The 27,998-nt window shown below is 39.7% G+C and overlaps 1 protein-coding gene across 2 annotated transcripts in view; it reads right to left on the bottom strand.

Annotated features, from left to right (window-relative positions):
- The window catches only part of LOC122065981 (ABC transporter A family member 1), an 85,189-nt gene extending 58,129 nt beyond the window's left edge, over positions 1 to 27,060 (bottom strand). Inside the window, exons 1-13 of one of the 2 annotated variants that reach the window (XM_042629812.1) lie at positions 26,795 to 27,060; positions 26,484 to 26,563; positions 26,164 to 26,335; positions 22,725 to 22,807; positions 21,061 to 21,277; positions 17,870 to 18,099; positions 17,633 to 17,693; positions 17,169 to 17,255; positions 16,308 to 16,540; positions 16,100 to 16,214; positions 15,923 to 16,012; positions 3,104 to 3,324; positions 2,898 to 3,010 (exon numbers count right to left, since the gene is read on the bottom strand). In XM_042629812.1, coding sequence (XP_042485746.1) covers positions 2,898 to 3,010; positions 3,104 to 3,324; positions 15,923 to 16,012; positions 16,100 to 16,214; positions 16,308 to 16,540; positions 17,169 to 17,255; positions 17,633 to 17,693; positions 17,870 to 18,099; positions 21,061 to 21,277; positions 22,725 to 22,807; positions 26,164 to 26,335; positions 26,484 to 26,563; positions 26,795 to 26,881 — 1,789 coding nt within the window. In that variant the 5' untranslated portion in view covers positions 26,882 to 27,060. The remainder of the gene's footprint in view (positions 1 to 2,897; positions 3,011 to 3,103; positions 3,325 to 15,922; positions 16,013 to 16,099; positions 16,215 to 16,307; positions 16,541 to 17,168; positions 17,256 to 17,632; positions 17,694 to 17,869; positions 18,100 to 21,060; positions 21,278 to 22,724; positions 22,808 to 26,163; positions 26,336 to 26,483; positions 26,564 to 26,794) is intronic. The other variant, XM_042629813.1, reaches the window with a different exon arrangement.
- Positions 27,061 to 27,998: the final 938 nt, after the last annotated feature.

Genomic DNA, 27,998 nt, shown 5'->3' with positions numbered 1-27,998 from the left:
CATGGTTCTTTGAAGAGAAAGCTCCACACCTTGAAGACTACCTTCCAAAAGTCTACAAGCAACCAGAATTTTGTTTGGGAATGGTTAAAGTTGCTACGCACATGTTGTTTCCTCCTTATCACTGCAAAATTCGAGGACGAATTTTTTCAAGATGGGGAGAGTTGATGCAGATTAATTACCAAAATAGGCTTGTTTTATTAGGAATAAACTTAGGGTTGGGTTCCATACATATTGGGCCTTTGATCCCATGTGTTTTGAGTGTAATAGACCACTTTTATGGGTCTAAAAGGGAGGGTCTAAGATTGAATACGGGATTCAATGATTTGTTTCCTTTTTCTTTAGTTTCCTTTTTAGATGGGGTTATTTAGTTTCTAATTTTCAGTCTTAAATTAGTTTCTAATTTTCAGTCACAAGACTTTCTATTTTGTAAGTTTCTATTTTCAGATTTAGTAACTAGTTGAGTTTCTAATTTTTAGTTTCCTATTTCAGTTTTTGGAAACTAAAGTTAGTTTCTATTTTATGTAACCCCTATCACTATTATAAATAAAGCTATGGCTCCTTTAATGAGCCACGATTTTTACAAACTACATGGCTGCTGCTGCTGTTTTCTCTGCGAGAGAACTTCCTTGTGTTTGATCAAGGTATTGGGTTGGTGTTCGATCCGACGACTCTTTGCGGCGAGAAGTCCAAGAGGTTCATCTTCAAGTGCTTCTTTTCTCCTTCCAGGTTTTACTTTTTTCAAAGGTTTGTTACTGTTCAAACAAATCAGATAACAGATCTGATCTTCTTTAAATTTCTGGTTTCGAATTTCTCAGATTTCTCTTACCTGATCTTTCACTGATCAGACCAACCAGCCACCTGATGGCTCCCCTATTCTGGTCGAGTGTTAGGCCTATTGAGAGGATGGTTTGATCCTAATTTGGGGTCAATCAGACCTGGAATTTTATTGTTAAAAAAATTCTCTCTATTCTGCCCAATTCTGGTTTCTGCCCAGAATTTTGAATCGTTTTGTTCTGGATGTTGCTGATTGGTTGCTGGTCCTATATTTCATTGTTTAGTCTTATTAATTGGTGATTTAAGTCCTTAATTCCTTGGCTGATTATTCAGTTACAGAATTTCTGAAGTTGTTGAGATCGATGAATTTTCTGATATTTTATTGGGCTGGTTCTGGTTGTTCTTCTGATTAAAAGTTCCTGCAGTTGGATTAGTTTGAGTTTTCAAACTTAGTCTTACATTAGGTGTCTTCCCAGAGTTGTTTGCAGCGATCAGGTTCTCCGGCGACTGTCAGCTAAGAACAGGGATACTTTGGTTCATGAAGTTTTTTCTATTATTTTTTTTTCTTTTTTTTTGAACTGAGAATTTGACTCCATTCGAATCAGCGAGCATAGTATCATTCGGCACATTCGGGGCTTGCAATTGATCTAAAGCTTTGTTCTTGACACAGAACACCGTAGAATGGCCGAAAACTTTGCACAGGGAGCACGATGGAGGTCGCCAGTCATACTTCACCTCTTGAATGAAAGAATGGTCTTCACCGTCTATAACAGTCACCGAGGATGGAAAGACCTGGTCTGCTTGGGCCTCAATACAAATTCTAGTGAAGGATAACTTGTCCATAGTCTTCGTTCGCTTATCGGAGTAGAGGGGCTTCCCAATGATGGATCCGATCAAGCTCAGGCCAATGGGGCACCAAAAATTGAGAGGAAGATTGGGGAAAGTGACCCACAGGGGAATGGAGGAAAGTTCAGATCGACTGAAGGAGGTGTATTGGTCCCACTGGCGAAGAAAAATTGGTTTTTTCCCTAAAAACCAGGGGTCACCGTCCAAGGCTGTGGTTTTGTCCAGAGGGGAGGAGAAGTCGAAAATGAAGGTTCCATTGTCATATACAAATGTGGATAGAGTTCCAGCAGGCTTCCATTGTTTGAGGAGAGAAGCCTTAACCAGGGGAAATGGGGGGCGACTGCCAATGAAGTCCAGGCGGGCATAGTCCAACAGGTATGGAATTGAGGGAAGTAGGTGGATGGAAGGAAAGAGGGTGTCCGGCAGAGGGAGTGGGAGGCGGCAGGGGGGAGCTGACCACAGTATTCCAAGGTCTGCATAGAGGAGAAGGGGCCGGGGGAGAGGGAGGCGGGAGAGAGGCAGAAGGGTCAATGTCGGGGGAGGAGAGGGGACCGACGGCAGAGGCCGCCGCAGGGAAGGAGGGCATTGGTTCACCGAGGTCTAAAGGTTGAGTTGGTGGAAATATTACCTTCCACTATGACATGCTTAGAGAAGTTTTTCCTTCTTACTTCATGTTAGTAAATCAAATAGAGGAGAGGAATCTTTTCTCTCCCATCATCTCCTCGTCTCTTCTCCTCCACTTTTCTCTTCCCCTCATCTTCTTTTCTTCTCTTATCACATCTTACCTTCTCCTCTGATCTCTTGAATTGATCCTTGCACCATTTCCAACTCAAAGATGGACAGGTACTCCTTGCCACAAATGGTTTCACTAACTGCTGAATTTTAATCTATACACACACTCAAGTATTTTTGCAAGGTATGACATATAATAAAATGTAAATATGTAGAAATTACTTATGTATAGGAAACCTCGATGAATTTATAAAAAGGAAAATCAGGGATAAGTTACATGATATAAAAATCAATACCAGCCCCCGACCAAACAAATACCAAAATCTTTTTCCACTGCCGATCAAGAAAAAAGTGATGGGGGTTGAAAGACAAATAAGAATGAAAACTCTTGGAGATAAATAAAAATTTATTGTCATGTACGCCAATTTCGTATGCGATAGAAATCAATTTTGTTAATGATTAATAGTTTAAAATAAAAACAGCCGAGCCAAATACATGTACCTGAAATAACTGGAAGTTAACAAGGATAAAATAAGCAAGCCTACCTAGAAGAGCCAGAATCTGATTTTCATATAGGGTAAGCTGTAGTGAGTTTACAGCACAACATTTTCCCTTTTTAGTAGCATACACCTTATGCAGATTCCTGATCTGGATACACCTACAAAATATAAGGCTATGTCAAAAAATAATAATAATAATAATCAAGTAAAATTTATCAGACATCCATGTCCAAAAATTTCAGCCCACGTACCTCCCATCAAGCTCCTGTTGCTTCATATCCAAGCTTACAGTTTCAACCACAGGTTCAGAAACACCATTAGACGCAAAAATCACCCCATTTTTCCATGGCTTGTCATTAGTTTTAACTCTATGATCCATAACATGATCTTGAACGCCACTTTTCTTTTGCCAGAAGTACTTCTTAAATAAAAAGTTCCATGGATAATGTACTCCATTTTCCCTAGGAAGGACCTGATTGGAACAATAAATCTCTTATATATACTCTAATGTCAAAATCAGGTAGAATGCATAGACGGAAGATTCACATAGGCTGAGGACAATTGCTATTAGAAAAACGGTCCAAAAAAAATATAACTGTTCATAAAGATTCAAGATCAACATTTATTATATGAAAGTAATTTTTTTATTTTTTTTTCCAAAATTGATCTTATATTCTGTTTCATGTCCAACTCATTCTCTAAGTTTTTTGTAGTTGTTTTATGAATCAAGAATGTCAAAGCATGGTCATCCAAATTAGTATCCTAGTTGAATCAAGGAATCACAACCGTCATGGAGACCTATTTAAAAAAAAAAAAAAAAAACCCCACAACCGTCATGGAGTTCATACAAGTAGTTGTTGTTTAAGTTGGATGCTGAAGTGCTGAACACTACCCTCGCTAGACCAATCAATGGATGTTCATCAGAATTTTCCACTTGAAACATTAAACAATCCAATCGAAAGAATTCACCTTACAAAGTTATAAACAAGGATTTAGTGATCAAACTCAGGCTTTCCCTTCACCCCAAAAATAAATGGGGAAAAAAATACAGGATTGCCTACAGCCTATCCCAATCAGATCCTGAGTCAACTCACACTGATACTCACCCAACCAGCTAATTCCAAGGGTGATACCAACAAAAATGGGATCTAGAATTTTAAAAAGAAATCCTAGAAATTTCTCAAAACAAACAAAAATCTCGAAATGGGAAAAACTTTTTTGTCCAAAAATTTAGAAAAATTGGTCTATTTATATATTTATAGTGAAATACCATGAATAGGTCCATATATGTTGTAAGTGAATGTGATGCATATCGTTGTTAAGGCATCACCTAGGCGACAAGGAGCACCTTGAGGGTCGTCTTATCTGCCAAGGCCCACAGATTGCCAGAGTCAAAACCTAATAATCATCTTGCAAGCTATTCCCATCTATGATATTGAGGCTTCTATTCACTCTCACAGATACAGCAAAAATCCTAATCCAAATGCTTTTAGTATGGGGTTTTTCTCCTCCTCCTAAGAAAATCTCCTCAAAGCCATCAAGAGTTTCTTCTTCAATCCTAGCCAGTTAAAGGGATTAGTCATACCTTTCTTTGTCTTATTCCCAAGAAAGAGGGTGTTGCTGCTATGACCAATTTCAGGCCTATCACCTTATGCAACCTTTTGTACAAGTTCATTGCTAAGCTGCTCCCCAACAAACTAACGCTTGTGGTCGACTTACTTGTTAGTGATAATCAGTCATCCTTCATCTCGGGTAGAAGTATCGATGATAATATTCTCCTTTGCAACAAGATTGTGAGAGGGTTTGACGAAAATCCCAGTCCCCATCTACTCGCTAAAAGATTGATATTCACAAAGATTTTGATTCCATCAGGTGGGATTTTGTTTCTTCGTATGTTCAAGATGGGATTCTCCCAAGTGTTTGTTAATTGGATTTTCCAATGTATCTCCTCCCCTTGATTCTCAGTTTTGGTTAATGGTAGTCCAACCAGGTACTTCTCTTCATTGGTATGGATTCCGCAAGGCTGCCATCTATAGCCTTATATCTTCTCTTTGGCCTAGGAAATTCTTTCTAGAAGTATTCAAAGTTGTACCAATCAGCAGCTCATCTCGCACATTCCCAAGTGTAAGGCTATTAAGCTTTCTCATCTTGCATATGCCAACGATTTGATGATCTTCTCTAAACCCAACATTGCCTCTATAGAGTTTATTATATATTTCCTGCAGCACTTTGAAGCCATATCCTGTATCCATCTGGGTGAATCTCTTATTTTTCTGGCAGGGGTTTCTGACTTTGACAAAGCTACTTTTCTTCTCATGACCGGCTTCTCTCTTGGTCATCTCCCAATCAATTATTTGGGACTGCCTTTGATTCTGGCCAGGTTATCTGTCTATCATTGTACCCCCATGATTGACCATATCAAAAAACGGCTCCAATTATGGAAAGGGAAGCTCCTTCCTTACACAGGTAGGTTGGAGCTCATAAGATCAGTTCTTCAAGCTTCTTATATTTATTGGTCAGGCATTTATGGGCTTCCCAAATCCATTATCTCCAGTCTTGAATCTCTTATGGCTCTATTCCTTTGGAAAGGTAGTGACTCCCCAAAATTTCTTCGGCCTTTAAGTTGGGCTGTTATCATGTCTCCCCAAATCTGAGGGTGGCCTTGGTCTAAGAAGTATCACAGATGTCAAAATTTCCGGCATTATTAAGTTGATTATGAATCGACTGGGTGTACTCAGGCCTACTCCGCTCGGATTCTATTTGGACTGCCACAGCCTTGTCTGATGCCTCTTGTGTTAGGTGCAAAATATTGTCCCTTAGGACAACTGCAATTGGGGCCATGTCAACCTAGATTGTTTGGCACCTCTACTCCCTTTGGCTCGATCATTGGCATCCTATGCAAGGTTCGAAATTTTATTTCGTTTTGGTGTTTCGGTGTTTCAGAAACACCAAAATACCGAAATTTCACCGAGATGGTGTATTTATTTATTTTTATTTTTTTCAATTGGCTATTTCAGTGGTCAAACGGCCATATTTTGACCTGAAACTCGATGGATAGCTTATTTTAAGGTTAATAAACATGCTTAGAACATAAAAATGCAAAAATATTAGAACATGACATTGTTTTAGAGTTGCACCTTTGTTTGGCAACAACCATCAAACTATTCTGGAAATTTTACCAATATGTACTTATGTACTATTTAAAAAAAAAAAAAAAAAAAAATTTGAGAAAGAACTTTACCTTTCCTAATCTTTGAATGTGTAGATCTTCTTGCAGGAGTCCAATGGAAGTAAAAATGTGTGATGATGTGGCTAATTAGAGGCTTGTTAGAGTGTTTTTCTTTCAAAATATGCAAATGGAACCAAAACCACCGAGACAGTTGAGACAGAGTCGAAATTTCGGCGAGATACCAAAACAATACCGAAATTTCGACTCTATCTCAACAAAATGTTGTATTTATAAGGCATGGAATGTATCGTTTCGGCGAGATACCGAAATTTCGACCGAAATATGGGACACATTGATTCGTGCCTTATTTCGTTTTGACCAAAAAAAAAACCGAAATACCAAAATTTTGGCAAGATTTCGAACTATGATCCTAGAGGAATTATCGTTCATACTTCCAGTGCCATTTATAGTTCCGGGCTTTACAAGCATTCGTTGGTTGCGGAAATCATGACTTTAGGATCTTGGACCCCCAGTCACAAATCCCCCCCACCCACTGTTGTGTGGAACTCTCTCCAATCCATTGTTAGTTCTCAACAAATAAGAGAAGACACTACTGTCTCTTGCCTCTTCTCTTTTTAGCAAGTAGGTTGGGATTTTGTTAGGAGCAAAGGGCACTTTCTCTCTTTGGCACAAGATTGAATGGTTCAAGCATCGCATCCCTCACCATAGATTCACTTTTAGTGAGCCCTCTCCAATTTCCTTCCAACGCAATCCTTCCCCATCCATCGTCGGATTCTGATCTCCCCCTTGTGTGGTCTTTGTGGGACTGAGCCTGAAGACATTAATCATTTGCTCTTTGCTTGCCCTCTTTCTTCACCTATTTGGAAAGGAGTTCTAAAAAAACCTTCGCCCAGGAGAAGAAGGATTCTCTCTTTCCAGAGGGAATGGATGTGGATTGATATGACATTCGTTGGATGTTTCGTATTGTGATATTGTGGGCAAACTTTTCTTTTATGCCACCATCAACCAGATTTGGATGGAGCGCAACCTTAGGACATGGACTCCCAAATCTCGTCCTCTCAGTTAGATTTGAGATTCCATCACCTTTGAAGTCAAAGCCGAGATTTCTGGTGTTACTTCTTCTTGTATTGCCTCTCCAATCAATATTCATATTGTTATGTCTTGGGGGCTTTCCCATTCCTTGCTTGGAACTCCCTCCCCTGTCCCTTAAGGGTTTGATCCTTTTCATTTTCTCTCCCCTTTTGGGGATTTGTTGTATTCTTTCATTTTCATTCTCTTTTGGTAATGAATTATTTATTCACGCAAAAAAAAAAAAAAAAAAAAAAAAATTTATTTAAATTGATTAGATGAACAATACCAACAAAAGGTGGCCCGGGATATAACAAAAGTCACTCGCCTTGGGCACCTTGGCCGCACCAAGGCGTTGCCTAAACATTAAGGCAATTAGTAATTGTCATGGCCTTGCCTTAGTACCAAACTATGGCGATATGAGCTGTCTTGGATCGGCCAATCAGACCAATCCTCACTTTACTCGACCAATAAACCAAACCCATACCTACTCCTATGTACAGTGTAAGACTCGATAATTCTACTCCAAACAGTACCATCGCAAGAAAATTCTACTTCAAATAGTACATTCGCAAAAACGGAGGAACCTGGCCTAAACTAAGTTTAGTCAGTTCAAGCCAAACCCTCCAGTCCTAAATATTCTAGTCCAGGTTTTAGTTGACTCCAATCAAGATGGGTCATGAGTGATTAATGCATGTGTGCTGAAAAAAGGAAATTAATTCCAGTCCAAGACTTAGTCAATAAGTTCAAGAGTAATATGCGCTGAAAAAGAAAAGCATTAATCAGTTAGTTGTAACTAGTAGCTAAAGTAGTGAAGTCGGATGGTCTGGTGCCAAGTTCACTTGGCAAAGCCGTAGGAGTGGTTCTGCTAGGGTTGCATGTAAGCCTGATAGGGTTCTTGTCAATAAGGCTTGGCTGGATTCCTTTCTTTCCTCCAATGCTTGCTTCGACCTCCCTGGCATCTCTAATCATGCTGCCAATTCTCTTCTTGTCCACCCCCACACATCTTTTGGTCCCAAGCCCTTCAAAATCACAATGATTTCCTCCCTATTGTTCATGAAGCATGGCAATCCCTGTCCAAGCTTTCTCCACTCCCCTCATTGTCTTTGCAAGAAGCTCAAAACTGTCAAATCTTCTCTTAAGATTTGGAATTCCAATTCCTTTGGAAACATCTCCTACAGAGTCTCATCTTGTAGAGATCAGCTTGATGCTATCCAATCTCACCTTCAGTTGGATCTTCTCAATGTCTCCCTGACAGAAGAAGAAAAATTCATATCCACTGAGCTTTCCTCTCTCCTTGCTTAGGAAGAAAGCTTCCTCAGGCAAAGATCCCAAATTAAATGGTTAGAGCTTGGGGATTCCAACTCCTCTTACTTCCATCGATCCCTCAAAGCCAGGACGAATGCTAATTCCATCATCAAACTCATTTCCAGGAATGGTTCCCCCCTCCTCCATCCTGAAGAAATCAAAGATAAGGCAATCTCATTCTTCTAAGATCCTTTGCACCCTCCCCCTGCTCCCCCCCATCCCCCCCAACCTTCTCAAAAAATTCATCCCCCTCACCCCTCATCTTCTCCCTTCTCTTCAAGCCATCCAGTCGGATGATGAAATCTTAGTTGTCGTCCTCTCCCACCAATCCAACAAAGCCCCTAGGTCATATGGGTTTAGCATGGGTTTCTTCTCCTCTTACCGGCACATCATCGAGCAAACCTTACCTTACAATCAGAAGCTTCTTCCTTAACCCTTACCGAATCAAAAGGATCAATCATACCTTCCTATGTCTTATCCCCAAGAAAGTGGTTGCCGATTCTCTTCTAGATTTCAGGCCCATCTCTCTTTGCAACCTCTTGTACAAATTCATTGCAAAAATTTTGGCCAACAGAATCCAGTGAGTTATTGACTCTGTAGTCAGTCCAAATCAATCGGCCATTATTGCTTCCAGAATTGCTGCTGATAATATCATTCTCCACCATTAGATTGTCAAAGGCTTCAACCGCCAATCCCACTCAACTGCTGCCCTCCTCAAGATCGGCATCCACAAAGCTTTTGACTCCATCTAATGGGATTTCATTTCCGGAGTCTTGCTCCAGATGTCCTTCCCGCCCGCTTTTGTCCACTGGATCCTTTCTTGCATCTCCTTCCTCTCCTTCTCCGTCCTGATTAATGGTAGCCGATTACTTCCTTTCCTCAATGCGTATCAGGCAAGGCTGCCCCCTCTCCCCTTTCCTCTTCTCCACTACTCTCAAAGTATTGTCTCGCTCCATCCAATCCTCCACTGACCTCCACCTCATCTCCCTATTTCCAAATGCAAACCCCTTCTTCTCACCCACCTGGTTTTTGCGGATGATCTCATGATCTTCTCTAAGGTAGACCCCTCTTCCATCTCTTCTATCATGTCCTCCCTCCGCCTCTTTGAATCCCTCTCTGGGCTTCACAACAACATCCTTAAATCTAGCCTTTTCCTCTCTAAAGTCTCAAATCCCATCAAATCCCTTCTCGAAATCACGGGATTCTCCTTAGGCTCCTTCCCCGTCAAATACCTTGGCCGCCTCCTCATCAATTCCAGATTCTCAGCCCACCATTGCTCTCCTATCCTTAACTTGCTGAGGAATAGGCTTCAGCTCTAGAAAGGCAAGCTCCTCTCTTATGTGGGGCATCTTGTCCTTATTAGATTTGTTCTCCAATTGAAGCATCTTCACTAGACCGGTATCTTTGTGCTCCCCGCCTCCATCATCAAATTTATTAAAAGTCTTTTTTGCTCTTTCCTTTAGAAGGGTTCGGATTCCTCAAAATTCCTCCACCCTTTGAGATGGGATAAAGTTTGCCTTCCTAAATCCAAAGGCGGGCTTAACCATAGAAGAATCAATAAGGTCAACTGCGCAGGCATTCTTAAGCTCATCTAGAAGATTGTCTCTAAGAACAATAGTATCTGGGTCTTTTGGGTTTACTCCTCTCTCCTCAGGAATAACTCTCTTTGGACAGCCTCTCCCTCCTCTAATGCCTCTAGGATCTAACGCAAAATCCTTTCCACCAAACCTAAAGCCCTGGGAGCCATTACTTATTTTATTGGTAATGGTTCAAATACCTCTCTCTATCTGGACCCTTGTCACCCATCTAGTATCCTCCTTCCCTTGTTAACTCCAAGGATTATCTATTCCTCTGGCTTGAGTTGAACTGCCAAAGTTTCCTCTATCATATCTCTTGGCAATTGGTCCCCTCCTCCTTCCTCTCCTCCTCTTGCGGACCTCTGGGCCTCCCATTCCCCCCCAGCCATAGAGGAAGGGATAACAAAGTTGTCTGGACCCCATCCAACTTGGGATGGTTCTCATCAGCCTTTGCCTGGGATCTCATTCACTCCAAAGGCCCTCTCATCCCTTGGAGAAACACCATTTGGTTTAAAGGCCATATCCCCTACCATAGCTTCATTTCCTAGCAAGCTCTGTCCAGCTGCATCCCGACGTAGTCCTTCCTTATCCACCGACACATCAAGATCTCCCATTCCTGCTCCCTTTGTTGGAATGGCAATAAAGATGTCAACCATCATTTCTTCTCCTGTCCCTTCTCTTCCACTATTTGGAAGAGAGTCCTTAGCAACTACTTGCCTTCCCGTAGACCTATCTTTCTGTTGAGTAGAGAATGAATCTGGGTTGATATGACTTTTAATGGATCCACCATTTGGGATACAGCTGGGAAGCTCGCCTTTTGTGCTACAATCAGTCATATCTGGATGGAGCGAATCTTCGTAGATGGACTTCCAACTCTCACTCCTTTGATAAGATTTAGAAAGCCATTGACTTTGATGTTAGCTCCAAACTTGGCTACTTTAACCATCGATCAATCCCTAACAACCCAAGGAACAGGCTCACTGTGGTATCCTAGAGCCTTCCCTTATCTATTATCTCCCCCCCTTCCCCCCTTCCCTCCTCCTTTTCTCCATTGTATATTCTTTTCCTCTTTGGTAATGAATTTATTTATTCATCCAAAAAAACAAAAAACAATGAAGTCTTATTTCAATAGTCAGTTTCCTTGTTAGTTATGAAAGACTTTGAAAATGTGAGGTTCATTAATTGGACAAAAAGTCTAGGATAAGTCTCAATAAGAATCTAGAGTCCTCCTAGCCACTCTATATAAGGAGCTGCATGTAAGCTAATGGAAGAACAGAATCAGAATGAAATTTTGGCTTTGCTTACATGATTGTTAGACATAGAGTTGCTTGGAGAGATTCCTTGTCTTGGGATTGGTGAGATTCTAACCAAGGCCTTGGTAAGCCTTAGTCATATCCCTTTTATCTTATACTTGTTCCTATAACTTTTTTGAGTTGTTCACATATATGTCCTGAAGGTGTTTGGTTGCTGATCATAAGGAACAAACTGAACATAAACTGGGGTCAATTTTAATGCAACTTCCCTACTATCCTATCTAGTAAGATTCTGATTCCGTCGCCAAGATCGAACCAAGATCTCATCTGTTGTAATATGTATACAAGGGTAGAATTGTCCATAGGGGCATTTTGGTCTTGTATACCATTCTAGATTGTTCTCCTCCATATTATAAATAAAGTTGGTCTGTGTCCCATTAGACACAAGTCATCCATTCATTCCAACATGGTATCAGAGTGGGTGAGATCCAAACCCTAAGGATCTCTCTCTCTCTCTCTCTCTCTCTCTCTCTCTCTCTCTCTCTTCTCTTCTCTTCCCTTCCCTTCTCTTCTCTTCCCTTCCCTTCTCTTACTTCTCCCTCTTGGTGGTGACTAAAAAACAACCGAGAGTTCCCCACTATTCTCAACTCTTCTCCTCTAGGCTCTCAGATCTTCCTTTTCCAATGATTTGAGAGACCCAGTCCCCTTCTTTCCAGATCAATTTTTTCAGGTTTTTCACCCTAATCGGTTTTTTATGCCAAGGTTGGTGTTCTTAGGTTGTTGCATCGTTCGGCTGCGAATATGTTCCCTTGAGGTGTCGGTGCTACCTGCTTGCTTTGTGGCCTATGTTAGCCACCTTATCAAAACCAAAAGTAGACTTGCAAGGTTTTTTACCCTTATCTATTTTTGGGTTTCCAAAGTTTTTCCCCGCTATTTGGTTCTCTTGCTGCCGGCATCTGCTGGATCAGTTTTTGTGGGGTGTTCTAGCCATTTGCATCATTATGTCAAAGATTTCAACTACATCCAGTGGTGGTAGTGATAAAAATCCCTCTGGTAATTTTCCCACATTTTCAATGTGTGCTATTAAGCTTGATTGTACCAATTATTTGATGATGTCACATTCGTGTTGTTTATCTATCAAATTGCATGGTTATTACAGGTATATTATTGGCACTACAAAGAAGCATACTGCTGCAGGTACAGCTGCTAATAAAAATGGGAGTGCGAGAGTTCCCTGGTTTATGGCATTTCTTATCAATTCTATACAACATCAGATTGCTTGAGGCTATCTTCCACCTGATTCCGCTTCCAAGATATGGAAGGCTGCCCAGGACACCTATTCCCAGGTGGGGAATGATGCTCAGGTTTTGAACTTAAGAAAGTTCATAAGCTGAAGCAGAAAGAAATGACTATGTCACAATACTACTCTGAGCTAATTCTCTCTGGCACCAGTTAGATTTTTATGAGAAGTTTCAACCTACCACAGTTACTAATGAGGCAAACGTTATCAAGCGGGAAGACAAGATTATATTTTATGACTTCTTGGCTGGACTGAATGTGGAATATTATCAGATCTGTGCCCATGTTTTGAGTCCTGAACCCTTCCCTACCTTGGAGCAGTCTTATGCTATGATTCAACTCGAGGACAGCCGATGTATTACTATGTTACGCGGACTACTCACATCCTCCAGAGAGATCAACTCTAGTTTCCAGTACTCAGCCCGCAATGAAGCTTCTCGGTCTGATGGCCTTTAACAAGGCGTCTATGAAGTGCAAATACTGTGGGAAGAAATGCCACACCAAGTAGAACTGTTGGAAACTCCACGGACGTCCTGTTGATGCTTCTGGTCGCAGTCAAGGTAAATCTGGTCAAGCTAATCACTCTAAGGTATCTGACCCTCGAAAGGATGCTGGATCTACTCTCTCATCAGATCAGTTGCTTGTTTTTTGGGGCGTTCTGACTAAGATGGAGTCTCCTCAACCTGCATCTGCTACAGCTGTTGTTATTGCCAATTCCAGCCTTACAGCCCTTATCAGTTTAAGTACCCCATTTTGTGGTCATAGTGCTTCCTCCCCGTAGATTATCGACTCCGAGGCATCAGATCACATGACAGGTTCTTACCAATTTTTCTCCCAATATACTCCCTGCTCTGGTAATGGCAGTGTTCGGATAGCTAATGGGACTCATTCCACTAATTCTGGGAAGGGTTATGTTCGTTGTTCTCCCTCTTTAGCTCTTTATTCTGTTTTACACGTTCCATCTTTTCCCACAAATTTATTGTCCATTAGTAGTCTCAATTCCAATCGTAATTGCAAAGTCACTTTTTTCCTTCGCATTGTGTTTTTTCAAGATCTGGTGACAGGGGCAATGATAGGCTTTGATATTGTGCAATGGTTTGTATCTGCTTGATGATGGATCTTCTCTGGCCTCCGGTCAGGCTCGTCAGACATCTTCAACATCTTCAATCTCTAAATTACTATAGTGGCACCGTTGTTTGGGACATCCTCTGATGGGGACTTTAGCTAGGAGTTTTCCTTCTTTCAAGCATTATAATTCGTGTTGTAACTTAGGCATTTGTTTTGGCCAAACAGACTCAAATAAGTTACTCTCTTTCAGATAATAAAAGTGCCACCCTTTTGTCCACTAATACATTATGACATATGGGGTCCCTCTCATTGAATATCTGTATTTGGCTTCCGATGGTTTGTTACTTTTATCTATTGCCACTCAAGGACTACTTGAGTGTATATGATGAGCACCAAGGGGGAGGTTTTTCAGTGTTTCCAGCACTTCCATGGCATGGTGCAAACAGTTCAATGCAATTGTTAAGGTACTTCCAATTGACAACGGCCATGAATATTTTGAAGGCTCCTTTCAGTCTTATCTTGTTGCTCAAGGGATCATTCATCAGACAAGTTGCATCGATACTCCAGCTCAAAATGGTGTTGCTGAGCGGAAGAATCGACACCTTTTGGAAGTTGCAAGGTGTCTCACATGTTTGAGATGCATGTTCCCCCTCAATACTGGAGTGCCACAGTTCTTACAGCTGCCTTTCTTGTTAATTGGATGCCCTCTCGGGTTTTTGACTTCCACACCCCTCTAGATCTTCTATAGGGCTCTACTACTCTTCTGATTCCTCCAAAGGTCTTCGTCTGTGTTTAATATGTTCATGATCACCATCCCCATGGGAAATTTGACCCCCATCTCCTCCAGTGCATTTACATGGGTTACTCTACCATTCATAAAGGTTATCGATGCTACCACCCTCCTTCTCAGCGTTAGTTTTGTCACTATGGAAAATGTCTTTCATGAGTCTGAGGCCTACTACCCTGCAACAACTCTTCATGAGGAGCCTTCTATTACAATGGAAGATGTGTCACCTCTTGAACTTGATATACCACCCTCATCTATAGTTCCAGCCGACATTCCTATTCAAGGGGAGACTGAAGCTAATGAACTTCTTTAAGAGGAGTCTAAAGCTTTTACTCCAATTCGGCTGCAACTAGAGATGTGTGTTTATGTTCGCAGACAACAAACCTATACCACTACAGCTCCTATTCTACCATGCAAATCGCCACCTTTCGATCTTGGTATAGTTCCCTCATATCCTGGTAATCCTCCTCCTTCCTCTAATGTTGATTCCATTATTGATTCTACTTTGGATTTGCTCATTGCTATTCACAAAGGTGTTAGGTCATGTACTTCACATCTTATCGCTAAAATAGTCTCATGACTCATTTTCTCTCCCCTACTATAGTTTTGTGTCCTTTCTGTCCTGGCAAGTGAAGCAAGTTGTCATGGCTCGGTCTAGTGCTAAAGCAGAGTTCCATGCTATGGCACATGGTATTTATGAGCTTCCATGGTTTCAGGGTCTTCTCACAGATTTGGTTGTCCCTGTTACACTCCCTTTGAGGCTCTACTGTGACAGCAAATCTTCTATCAGCATAGCTCACAACCCAATACAATATAAAAAGACGAAACGTGGAGATCGATCATCATTTCATCAAAGAAAAATTGGATTCGGGTCTCTTCTATGTACCTTTTGTTCCCACCGACAAACAATTAGCTGATTTTTTACAAAAGGTCTTAGTAGTAAGATGCTTCATCCTATTGTTTGTAAGTTGAGCATGTGTGATATCTATGCACCAACTTGAGGGGAAGTTTTGTAATATGGGTACAAAGGTAGAATTGTCCATAGCAATATTTTGGTCATGTATCCATTCTAGATTGTTCTCCACCATATTATAAATAAAGCTGGCCTATGCCCCCATTAGACACAAGTCATTCATTTGTTCCAACATCATCAAAATTGGCTGATACAATTGATGCAACCCTGATCCCAGTCCCTAAAACCATGGTCATGCATCATTTTGAATATGATTGTTATAGGGCAGTTTAAAGTAAAAACAATAAAACCAAGAATATTTTGGAGGCACTGCAAAATTCAAATTTCTGAGCCATGGTCATTGTAGTACATGAAAATACACTCTACGTTTGCAGTTCCAAACCCATTCAAGAGAAATGTTCCCCAGTTTGCACTTTCATACCCATTATAGAGAAACGAATTAAGTAAGAACAAAAGAACATGTTCTGCGATCCAATCTGACCTGATAGTTACAATTTAATAACTTCGAAAGGATTAAACATACCAAAAAAAAAAAAAAGAAAAATACCTTGTCCAAGTACAGACCAATTGCACAGTACACCACCGAGTCAAGCAACATCATGAGGAGACAGACCAAAAAGTTCACTCCAGATGATGCCTGCAGATATCATTGTATTTTGAAGTTCAGAAAATGGAAAATGCAGGACAGATTAATGAACTGCAAACCAGAATCTACAGAAAATACCCGCCACATGTTGCTCCAACGAACTCCAACATGAGCACGCTCATAATCAGCAAAATTAACTGTCCCAAGAGCAAAAGCCGTTGGTGAAAGGAAAGAAGCTGCGACCTTTATTATCCTAAAAAGACCAACAATAAATTAATATAATTGCAGTAATGGAAAAAATTCTTACAAAACACATAAAAATTTGCAATAGCATGGGAATACTAACATAGGAACATCTGAGTCATTGACTGTGTAATAAGGAAAGAAGGCTCCAAGGAAAGAAAGAGTCCCAACCGCAACTGCTGTTTTTGCTCGTGAAAAGAATGTAGATATCAAAAAGGAAAGCGTGATTGCGCTGATTCCAAACAAAAAGAAATACACGAACACCAAGGATTTATCGCTGTACATGAAAAGACTCCCCATCGTGCAGGCTGTGATGATTCCAGAAGATACTGCAAACTGTAGAAGGAACCAATTCATAGAAAGGAAAAATGAGAAAGACAATAGGATTTGCAATACAGAGGACCTGAAAGATGCCATTGTGATCATAGTAAATGAGCTAATTCTAATCGCAACCAGAATCTTGGGGCATTTGGCCGGACCAAAAAAAAAAAGGTGTACCCAGTGCATGAGGCACCCGCCACTGTGGGGTCTGGGGAAGGTCATAATGTGCGCAGCCCTAACCCCAGCTTCACGGAGAGGCTGTTTCCTGACTTGAACCCATTGACCATTTGGTCACAATGGAGCAACCTTACCATTGCACCAAGGTTGACCAAACCAAATATAAAAGAGTGTGTTGCACCATAGGGTCCAAGGTTTGAGCAGAAAAAGGAGATATCCCAGTTGGTTAAACCACAAATCAAGATATAAACCTCAATCCAAGCACATTATTCTTTAGGTGCTACCTCAATAAGAAGAACTGGTAGAATAAACATTGATTAAATTATCCAGTCAAATCATTAATCCTAAGCTGCCAATCAGATAATGTAAAATAGAGAAAGTGAACCTAAGGTTTTGAAGTTGAAAACAAAAAAACAAGAAGTTGGCAGATAACAGGAATGAGAAAATATAACATTGCAACAATTACCTGTATGGAGTATGTAATGAACCAAGAAAGGTAGAATATTTCATCTTTCAAACCCATCATGTAAAGGCCTTCCTTAATTTTTTGCTCCTGAAAGCCAAAGAAAAGTGTGGGGGTGGTGTCATAAAAACTGTAACCAGAAAGTCAAGACACAATGATTTAGCTCTGATATGTCAGAAAAATACAAAAGCTAAACTATATATAAAATTATAAACAAGACACACTTCAGAAGGAGCTAATTATAGGCAAACAATTAGGGCTGTCAATGGATCGCATCTTGATACAGATCCTATTCAAATCTGATTCAATTATCACTGACTGATCCAATCCAATCAACATATACGTTAACATTACAATTGTAATATTTATTCATGGATGTTATAATTCTTTAGACTTATTGACAATCCTACAAACAAGTGCAGCATTCAAAGAAATGCTTAAAAATTAAGTCCTACTCATTATCAAACCTTCTCAAACACGGAATAGCTGATCAGACGAGAAATAGGGTAGAGAAAACCCAGCAGATACCTGCACCTCCAAAATCCAGTACAACCAAATCACCTTGTCAAAAAGTCATCATAAATTATACATATATATATATATATATATAAATCATCATAAATTTAGATTTTCATGAAAATAAATCAACATAAGCCAAATAAGAAACAAACCAACAAGGACCATCAAATTTGAAGGATACATACAGTACTCCCATGACTGTCTTGATGATAGACTGGAACTCATCATCAGTGTATTCGCGAGTAGGAAATGGTGCAATCCTTATGTTTGAAGGACTGAAATGCATCCACGGAAGGTTGGCAGTAGAGGAATTTTCAAATGAATGGAATGGAGGTAATTCATTTTCTTTCTCAGCCAGGTCAGTCAGATTTTGCTGGCTGGCAAAAATTATGAAAGAATCCACCAACTGTTGCAGCTGCAGTAAGAATGGAAGTAAACAGAATTATGCCCAGGTAAATCACTAAATTTCTTGTCCACGATCAAAATATACAGTTCTGAACAAACCTGAGGTATTAATCATTCACAGAATGGATTTGTCATCAAGATTCTCTCACATTTAATTGGAAATTGATATTTCACCCATGAGGCTAAATTAATCATTAAAATTTTCTCTCAATGACTTTAAACAAAATCTAGAAATCGATCGAATTCAATCAAGCATCAGACCAAAATCATGTATCTACACCATAATTTTGGCGTATCTTTTCTAATCAGTGTATCAAGTATTGATAGTTGATATTATGGGGCTGACATGTATCATGTTGGGACAATGCTACAGCCCGCTAGGAAACACTAGGAAAAAAAAAATAGTCTCAACCTGTCAAAACAAACTGATACTGATACGGTCGATACCCTCAAGACATTTACTGAGACAGATAGACACCATGGCCACTGCACTAGAGAGAAGAGCAAGAAGAAGACAGCAGCCGCCAACACCGTCATCCTGATGAAGAAGAGGAAAAGGGAAAAATGAGGGAGCAGTCCCGTGCTGATGCTGCTGTCAAAGTAATGCACTATCGGTGATTGTCGTCATTCAATATTGCTTCCTTCCCTGGAGTAACAGTAATAACAGTGGCATGGGGTTCTGGTACTGGAATAAGAAGGGAAGGAGATGTGGAGAAGTGGAGAAGTAGAGAAGAAAGAACCAGAGGAGCAAGGAGAGGAGGACTTTGAGGAGGTTGTTGTTGTTGTTGGTGTTGTTGGACTGATGGATTCATGATGTTTGTCTGTAGACAAAAAAGATGCTCAATAAGGAATCCACTTCCCATACTGGGTGAATATCATAGAGAAATCTAATTGTAATTGGAAAGAAATTCCGAGCTTGATGGCACGTTTTGTAAATAGTTTGCAATTAACTTAAATATTATTATTTACTACTAATTATATTTTAAAAGGATTTTGAAAATGATTTTACACCTAAACAGTGATCAAAGTTGTCCTCATTTGCAATTATCATTTCGTTAGTGTTAAGGAATATGCTAATTTGTAGATATCTTTGTTTCTTAAGTGTTAAGAAGGGGACAACTAAGTTGGCATACCCAATAGGATCTGGATCTCACCACTTGGCATCTTGACTGACACAGGATAGACTTTCAGTAGACGAGGTGAGAGACAAAATGAAAAACATGCACATATGTTATTCTCTCATCCACTCATTTTATTCTCTCCCTCTATTGTGATTTGAGATTTAGGGTTCAGAACCCTAGTGAGTATTTACTACTGCTAGTCTTGTGCAAGGGTTGCAAGAAAAGTAACTGTTCATTCTTGTGGTCAATCACCTGCTCAATTGTTGTATTCCTTTGGAGAGTCCAAGTTTGTGAACTAACAAGTAACCCTAAGTCCCTCCATTTTATAGATTGAATACCCTGATAATACATGAGGCATGATCCAAGGAATAAATTTTAAATGTGGCACCTATTTCAAACAAAGGACCCCAAAAGGGACAGTGCAATATGTGGGACCAACTGGACATAAGTTTTTACAAAAAGAGATGCAAAGTTGAGTATTATCTCTAGCCGGCATCTTCCCTTGACACATAAGCAAGAACCAAACTCACCTCAACTCAGCCTTATCCAAGCTAAATGGGGTCGGCTACACCTACATAGATCCTTTCCTTCCAATCATCTCTTTTCAAAGTCATACCAGTTCTAAATCCTAAGCTACGCATGTCCTTCCTCACCACTTGTCATATAGTCATTTTAGACCCACCCCTGGCTTTTTTTTTTAGATGAATAAATAAATTACCAAGCAGGAAAAGAATATACTAGGGAAGGGGGGGAATAAAAACACAAAGGCAAAAAGCCCAAAAGACAAAAACACCAGCTAAGGGCAAAGGGCAGGCCCATCAATGGCAAAACAATACATCAAAAGGGGGGAGATAGTCGAGGAAGGGAGGCCACAAGATACAACAGTAAGCCTATTTCTTGGTGTGTCATGCACTCATGCACCATGCGGCGGCGGAGGCAACCAAGTTTGGAGCTAACATCAAAGTAGATGGCTTTCCAAATATTGTCATAGGATCTAGAATTGGAAGTCCATCTACAAAGATTGCTAGCTGGTGTTTTTAGCTCCTTCAATCTAAATCAAATCACCCCTCACAAGCCACCGCTGCACATGTCCATGCAACCTCAAACAACTTTCTCACAACTTATCAGATATCAAAGCTACTCCTAAACTAGCTATAATTTGTTCATTCCTTATTTTATTTTTCTAGTTTTACCAATCATCCATTTCAACATTCTCATTTGAACCAGTTGCAGTACTGTAACAAGTATTCATGTTTCTTTAAGATTATCAGTAAGAAAGAGAAAAAAGTTCCCACTCTCCACAGGCTGGAGATTTGGCCTTTATCTCTTTCTTAAATGCTCTCTTTTCATCTTATTAAGTTTCACTTTTCTTGCTGCCAATTAAAAATAATTGAGAAATACTAGTAATGGTAACAGTCATAGCAGTCAAGGAGCCACCAAGGTGATGGGGCAGGCTTTAAAACCCAAGTTGACCCATCGCCTTATGTGTCAAGGTGCTCAGACCTAAGAACCCAGTCTTGGGCTGTCCAAATGTTGGAAATCCATGTCTCCTCACTACACTAGTAAGATTTTATATTATCAATTTATCTCCACCCGTAATGCTCCATATTTTGAGCTTTAAAACCCTCAGCATGTGCTAAAAGATGTTGTGTACTTTGGTGCCTTGTCCCCAACTAAGGACCATGGGAGCTAGGCGCCTTGGCTCACATTGGTACCATGACAATTACAATTATGCTAATTGATAACGCCAATGTGAATGTTCACATTTTTTAAGATTGATATGCAGAGAATTCAATGAGCAGAAGTCTATATGATATTATGAAACAGAGCACAAGGGGAAAAATACATACAGTCAGAAACCCACTGAAGCCATACTGTAGAGTTGGTACACTAGTAACACCCAATTCCAAGTCATTGAGATAAGGCCCATTTACGTCCATGATGGTTTTCACATCGGGAAATCCTGAAAAGGCCCATGAGTGGTTTAGACGTATGCTATAGTCAAATAGCTGAGGACCTTGTTCGTGAAATACTATCGCTCCTTTGATTTTGGGAGTAGAACAATTCCTGCAGAAAAGATGCTACTAAGATCATGCATCAAGCTCTCCGTCAATAACCTCTATATACATATCAGGTGATGTTCAAGACAAACAATCCAAATCAAAGGAAACAAAACACAAAAAGCATGACCGCACTAATCAGATAATTCTTTTCTCTTATAGGCAACATAGGACTCAAATCAGAGATAGATGGCAAGCATACAACTCACATCAAGCAGGTCACCAAAATTCAGGACAGGAGTTCATTCATTGTTCAGTATGATAGTTAGCATTAGCAGTGGTCCCAGCCAGACCAGGTGTTCACAGTTAGTAACAGAAAAATCCAAATCTAAATAAGTAAAACATGTTCATAGAAGATATAGTAAATCATTTCCATCCATAAGAGCCGAAGTCTCTACTATGCATCTCTGTGGTGAAAAGTCGGATGTCGATGGCCACGGTGACCAGTGGCCACGCCAGACCCAAGGCATGATAAAAGGAAGAAGAAGCCCCTCCCAAGCCCAGCCTGCTGTCCCTTTAAAAATGTATAATAATAATAATAATAATAAGAAGAAGAAGAAGAAGAAGAATAAAATAATAATAACAATAACAATAACAATAACCTCTACTGTGCATCACTGTGGTGAAAAGTTGGATGTCGATGGCCAGGGTGACCAGTGGCCACGCCAGACCCAAGTCAGGATAAAAGGAAGAAGCCCCTCCCAAGCCCATCCTGCTGTCCCTTTAAAAATTGAATAACAAAAACAATAACAATAACAAAAACAAAAACAATAACAATAACAATAACAATAATAATAATAATAATAGCAATAGTAGAGGAAAGAGAGGAGGGGAATTAAAATTTCCAAATAATCTTCGTGGCAAAGTTGGATAGAAGAGTTGATGCAAAGAGCAATTGTATGAAGGATTCTCAGGCCTAGATCTATCATCAAATCCCATTACATCAAGTTTCCAGATTTTGCGACCATATGTATCATGAATCAATTATGTCTTGGGTCAAGTGATGTAGAGAAGTACAGAACTGGTAGACAGGGTGGGGAGTCTAATCGGCTTAAGCTAGAGTTCTCTAAAAAGTGGCGTTAGTTATTCAGATAAGTTGGTTGTGAGAAAGTTGTATTGGCCTGAAATAAAAGAGGTAATTCAAGAACAAATGAAGACAACTTGGATAACCAGACTTCAGCCTAATGACCAATAAAGTCAAAGCACAGGTGCGCTCATGGAGGAGTGATCTCTCTCTCTCTCTCGCTCTCTCTCTCTCTCTTCATAATGGTGCTTCTTATGGGATTCAACACCAGCTCTGTGACTGAATCCCTTTCAAGAAACCAGTTGGCTACAATGTAATCTGTAAAGAGTTTGTAATTGAATGAAAAATTGTAAAAAAATAAATAAATAAAAAGAAAAGAAAAGTGAACATTAGTGGTCAAATGGATGATACTGAAATAAGTAAGACTTACTTTAACAGACTGCAAGCACCATAAATATCTGAACGTATGTAATCTTCCAGCTCTGGCTCATCTTTGTAAACTTTTGCAACCACCTACAATAAAAGGGAAGAAAATAAATAGCAGTTTATTTGAAGAGCTTAGCAAGCAATAAGGAAACACAAAAATTTAGAATTACAGTTCTCATAACCAGGGTCCAGGGGCCACATCAACAGAAAATCATTTGGAACCCAAGGCCAATAAGACAAGGAAATAAAGTTGCATGAAATAAGAGTTCCCTTCATTTGAAATATTTCTCTTACCAACATGCCATAGTGGAAGGTGATTCAGAAAAAGTGATACTGGATTGCAGGTTTGAAGAAAGCTCCTTGGCAAATAATCACCTAATAAGGCATATTCGGAAATTTTTCGATCAAGCTCATTTTGACTTCCGCTGGCGGCCAACAATTGCAAACGAGATTGTGATGTGCTAAACTACAAATCTGTTTTGGGGATCCTATACCTGTATGATATGTAATTTAAATCCAAATATGTAGTGGTTGGGTTGAGGTAGTTGACTTTTATGTCAAGGGACTTTATGTTCCTGCTGTTCTTGTATCTCTATGTATCTTAGTCCTCCGCTGTACTGTTACTACATTCTTTTTCCATTAAATAAAATCTGTCACTAATCCACAAAATATTGCTCTTATCAAGAGTATCATATCAATCAACTGCAACTCCAACTTTAGTTGCCAACCATCTTTACAGATTTCAACAGGTTTCCCTCGAGTAGAATAGGACCCAAAAAGATACACAAAGTCTGTCAGAAGAAAGCTTTACCCCCCCCCCCCACCAAGAGGACGGGGATCTATGAAAGTTTGAATTTCTTTAGGTTCACTTCTATGAGAAATAAGCAGCACATGGCACTCCACATTAAAATTGTAATAGTAAGAAATGGAGCAAAAATGAGTAGCTACACAAAAATTCTAGCCTTCCTATAAGGCTACAACTGTAAGATGGACTGCCAATTAGCACCAAACAGATTCTTCTTTTCAATATGACTACTCTAACTCTTTAGTGAAAGTTCCCAACAATCAACAAGTTGATCATACCCTTCTCTGTCAGCCCCCACAGCACTTGCAGCTCTATATCCCAACCAACTTGCTCTGGCCCCAGGTCCTCCCTTTCTATTCCTCGGTAAACGGACCAGGTCTGTAAGTGGGCCTTTATGAGCCTCTAAAATATCTTTCAGGCCATGAACAATGCCCAACAGTCCCAGTTGGTCCTATACATATGACCTGCTATCAGGAAAAGAATTGCAATAGCTAAATGATGGTGTGCAACATCAAACAGCCTTACTGGATCAAATCCTCCATGAAAAATAAGAAATTCTGCATATTTTGACCAATTTACGGTGAAAAAATGGGGTAGCTCCCTCAGCAAAACTGGGTTGGAGTTGAGAAATATACAATATTGGAACCATTGGCCATCAACAGTTAACAGCAAATAACTACATCCCAATTAAAAGAGAAGTCCTCCCAGCACATCAAAGGAAAAAGTGATGTAGGCAAGGTGCATTGCTCTCCATCTTGATTGATTCTTCTGTTCTGTCCAAGAAGCTGACATAGAGGGTATTACAGATGAATATCTAAGAAGATGGGACCAGGCAAAACAAGATAGACTTGCGTATTGATCTGGACCTTGCAGATTCAAGTTCATATCTGCAAGGAGGATTACTTCTCTTTACCAATGTATACAAAGATCTTCATTGTACATGTCCATTCCACCGACAAAGGCCTCTCTCAATTCATCACGTATAAGAGCTACTCCTAAATTACCATTAATTATTTTATTCATTAATTTATCTTTTGTGCTTTACCACTCATTTATCTCAACATCCTCATCTCAAATGGAGTCATCAACAACAAATTTAGGGCCAGAACCGGCAGAACTATTCAAACCATAAAATAAATTCATTAGAATATCTTCTGTGTTTTTAAGTTATCCTCAAATAACCCGAAGAACTTATTCCTCCTCAAACCCGACCATCTACCAACTCATGCCAAAATATTCATAACTGAGTGGCAAAATTCAACCAGAATTTCCTTCTCTGAATCTATTTACAACTGGGGGAATGCACATAATGCTAACAGCAACCTCATTAGAACCTTCTAAACAGATGGCATATCTAGGTCATGGTTACTAGCCTCCATGAATTCTTTTTCAACAAATCTAAACTTTCTTGTCTTCTCTGTCCTCATTTGTTTTCACATGACCTAAATAGCAAGCATAATGAAATTGATATTCACCATAAAAATCTTTGTGAGGAAAATATAGGCCATTGCATTTGTCCATACATTTACATATGGTTAAATCTATGATACAGCTGAACAGCTCATAATATCTTAGTCTTTGATGACAAATACTCTTTTTGCATGAGCATCTAAACCATGTTCTTTTAACCATGTCAATTCAAACTCTTCATATTGATGGAGGAGCATCTCAAGCTTGAGCGGTGTTGAGCTATTATTTTGATATATTTCCGTTACCTACCTTTGACTCAATTTTTGACGATCAAAACTTGTTCGATTGGCATGAGCCAGTTACTGTTTGGAAGCTTATTCAGTTTGCCTTCCAACAAGACCAAGATCTTGTAAATTGGGGTTGTTTCAGGAAAGTTATGGCCATGTTATTGAAGAGGTAACATGGGATCCTATTCTTAGAAATAAATCAATTAGAAGTTATAGTTTAGGTTCTATTTACTTTATTTGGGGAGCACTCAAAGGAGTTGCTAAATTTGCAGTCGGCGTCTTATTAGTAAATAGAAACTAAACTAAAACTTCTAATTGATACAGATCACAAAATTACAAACTAGACTAGAGTATTAGAAGTAGTCTTAAATTTAGTTTTAGTTTAGAGAATCTAGAAAGTATCTATTTTGTTGGTTCCTATTTTTTCAAGTCATCGTGGCCTATATAAAGGCATGAATGCTGTCCAAGCTATAAGTAGTCGAGAAGTGCTGCTGCCTGCATATAAGGTCCTCTTCCCTGCTTCTTTTTTCATCAAGGTTACTGGCCAAGGTACTGTTGGCAGTCACATAAAATCACCGGATTTCTTATTCTTCCTCTAATTAATTCTATCTCTTGAACCCAATTCAGCCCTACACCCCCCCCCCCCCCAGCAACTCATTCATTCAAATTCACCTTCAAAATCCAAAGCTAGGCTATGCTGGCATCAGTTTGGCATCAGATAAACCAATCCCTCAGAAAAAGATCCCTATTGAAGAGGAACAAAAACAGATTCATTACTGTGACCAAGTCTAATGAATTTGTGTTTCCTCGTCAAATCTTCAAAAAGATATACAGTGTTACAGTAGGGTCCAATTAAATACTCAATGTTCCTTGCTGTAAAGACCAAAGAAGATAAGAGCCCAAAGAAAGGTAGAGAGGATAGAAACCCATAAAAAATGTACCTTCAAAAGAGGAAATCTTAGAGATATTATATCAAGCATCATCCTGGTCTCCTCTGTATCCGGTGAAAATGCCAGATATTCACCCTTAGCCAACAATAATTCGAGAATCTGTTGGAAACTAGGAGAAACATCAGATTTACCCACTTCCACAAACATCCCTTTCCGAATGTACCTGGACCCAAAATTCAAACCATCGCACCATCACTTAAAACAACCATGAACGAAGATAGATGCAGTCGTTCAGGAAAGCAGGGCAAAACAAATTTCCTACTAAGAAGCTATTACAAGAACAAAAGCAAGACCAAAACAAATTGACATACGGTTGTGCCGGGTGAATTTGCGTATCAACTCTCGTTCTCACACCTATCAGCATCAGCATAACTAGAGTAGGAAGTAAAATCTGCATAGAAAATAGCAAAATTCTCAAAATCTCTCCTCTCTCTCTCTCTCTCTCTCTCTCTCTCTCTCTCTCTTCTGCAACGATGTGCGTCATAGATTCCGAAAGTTAAACACAATTTTCCTCCAATTAATCAATAATGGACAAAGAAATGAGCATTTCCACCCAGAAAAAGAAAAATCACATAAGATCAGAATAAAGTTGAAGTTCAAAGTCGAGGTTTTTTGTACTAACCTCGCAACAAGTAACAAAAGGGTGACGAATCTTCAGAAGCCAGTTCTTCCGAAGCATGGCCTTCAGCTGACGCCGAGATGTCCCCATCCTCTTCCTCTTCCCTTAACCCTAAGATGAGAGAGAGAGAGAGAGAGAAAGAGAGAAGCTAGTGAGAGTTTAGTATCAGAGTTTCATAGCTTTCTTTAACCAGAGGAGGAGGTGGCGATTTGGTTAATGGGGGCGGACGGAACCAACCATTTGGTGAAGTCAAATTGACATTTGTTTGTTGGAAAATAAATTAAAATAGAAATGTCTCAGGAAATCTTCAGGCTTCATGATCATGAACATACATCCATAATCTATTTCCTTTTGGGCCCACCAAAAGTACCCAACTTTCGACGGCGTAAGTAACCAACTTCTCGTATAGTTTCTCGTTGATCTCGATATATTGAGAGAAGATTCCTTTTCTGTCAGGCAATCAGGGCAATTCGATATATCGTATAAAACTAATCAATTGCTTTTGTATTTAGTGTATGGTTGGTAAGAAATGGATGGAAAAGAAAGAAAAAAAATTTATGCATCCGAATAGGAAAAGACTCTCTCTCCCTAACATCAAATAATAAGACCAATAATAAGTTTTACGTGCGATTCTATTATGATTGGTTGACAATAAATTGATAAGATTTTTTTTTTTTTTAATCAACTAGATAGTCCCCTAATTAAAACTCACAGTTTATCATATCTCTCCTTTTAATATCCGGATGACTATTGAGGCTTAAAATTTTAAGCCAATCCCATTCTAGTGTTTAACCTAATATTCTTTTCTCCAGTAAGAAGGATGGTGTCATTGGCAACATTAACTAAAAGCCATAGATTACTATATCAAAAAAAAGTTTACCATATCTCTCCTTTTAATATTGGAATAAATTTATAGATTTTTCTTGACAAAAATAAATAAAGAAGATTTCAAATTCCAAGCTGATATAGCCAAAATAACCCCTCGGTGGGGGGCATGACACGTGTCGCCTCTGAGACACGTGTCCACCGCCAGACGAAGGGTCCAAGAGACCACTCACACTCGAGCACGCGCAATCACCGAGGCACGCCCGCGGAATCATGCGGGATCACGTCGTCTGCATGGGGGAATATTCCCCCCAGAAGGTTGGACGTATTCGAGTAGGACTCTAAGAAGGCCGAAGGGGGAAAAACCCTAAGGCCAAAGAGC

This window comes from Macadamia integrifolia, unplaced genomic scaffold, assembly GCF_013358625.1.
Source record: "Macadamia integrifolia cultivar HAES 741 unplaced genomic scaffold, SCU_Mint_v3 scaffold2174, whole genome shotgun sequence".
NCBI classification, from domain to species: Eukaryota; Viridiplantae; Streptophyta; class Magnoliopsida; order Proteales; family Proteaceae; genus Macadamia; species Macadamia integrifolia.
Note: the sequence above shows the minus strand (reverse complement) of the source record. Positions and strands in the feature narration are given on the sequence as shown.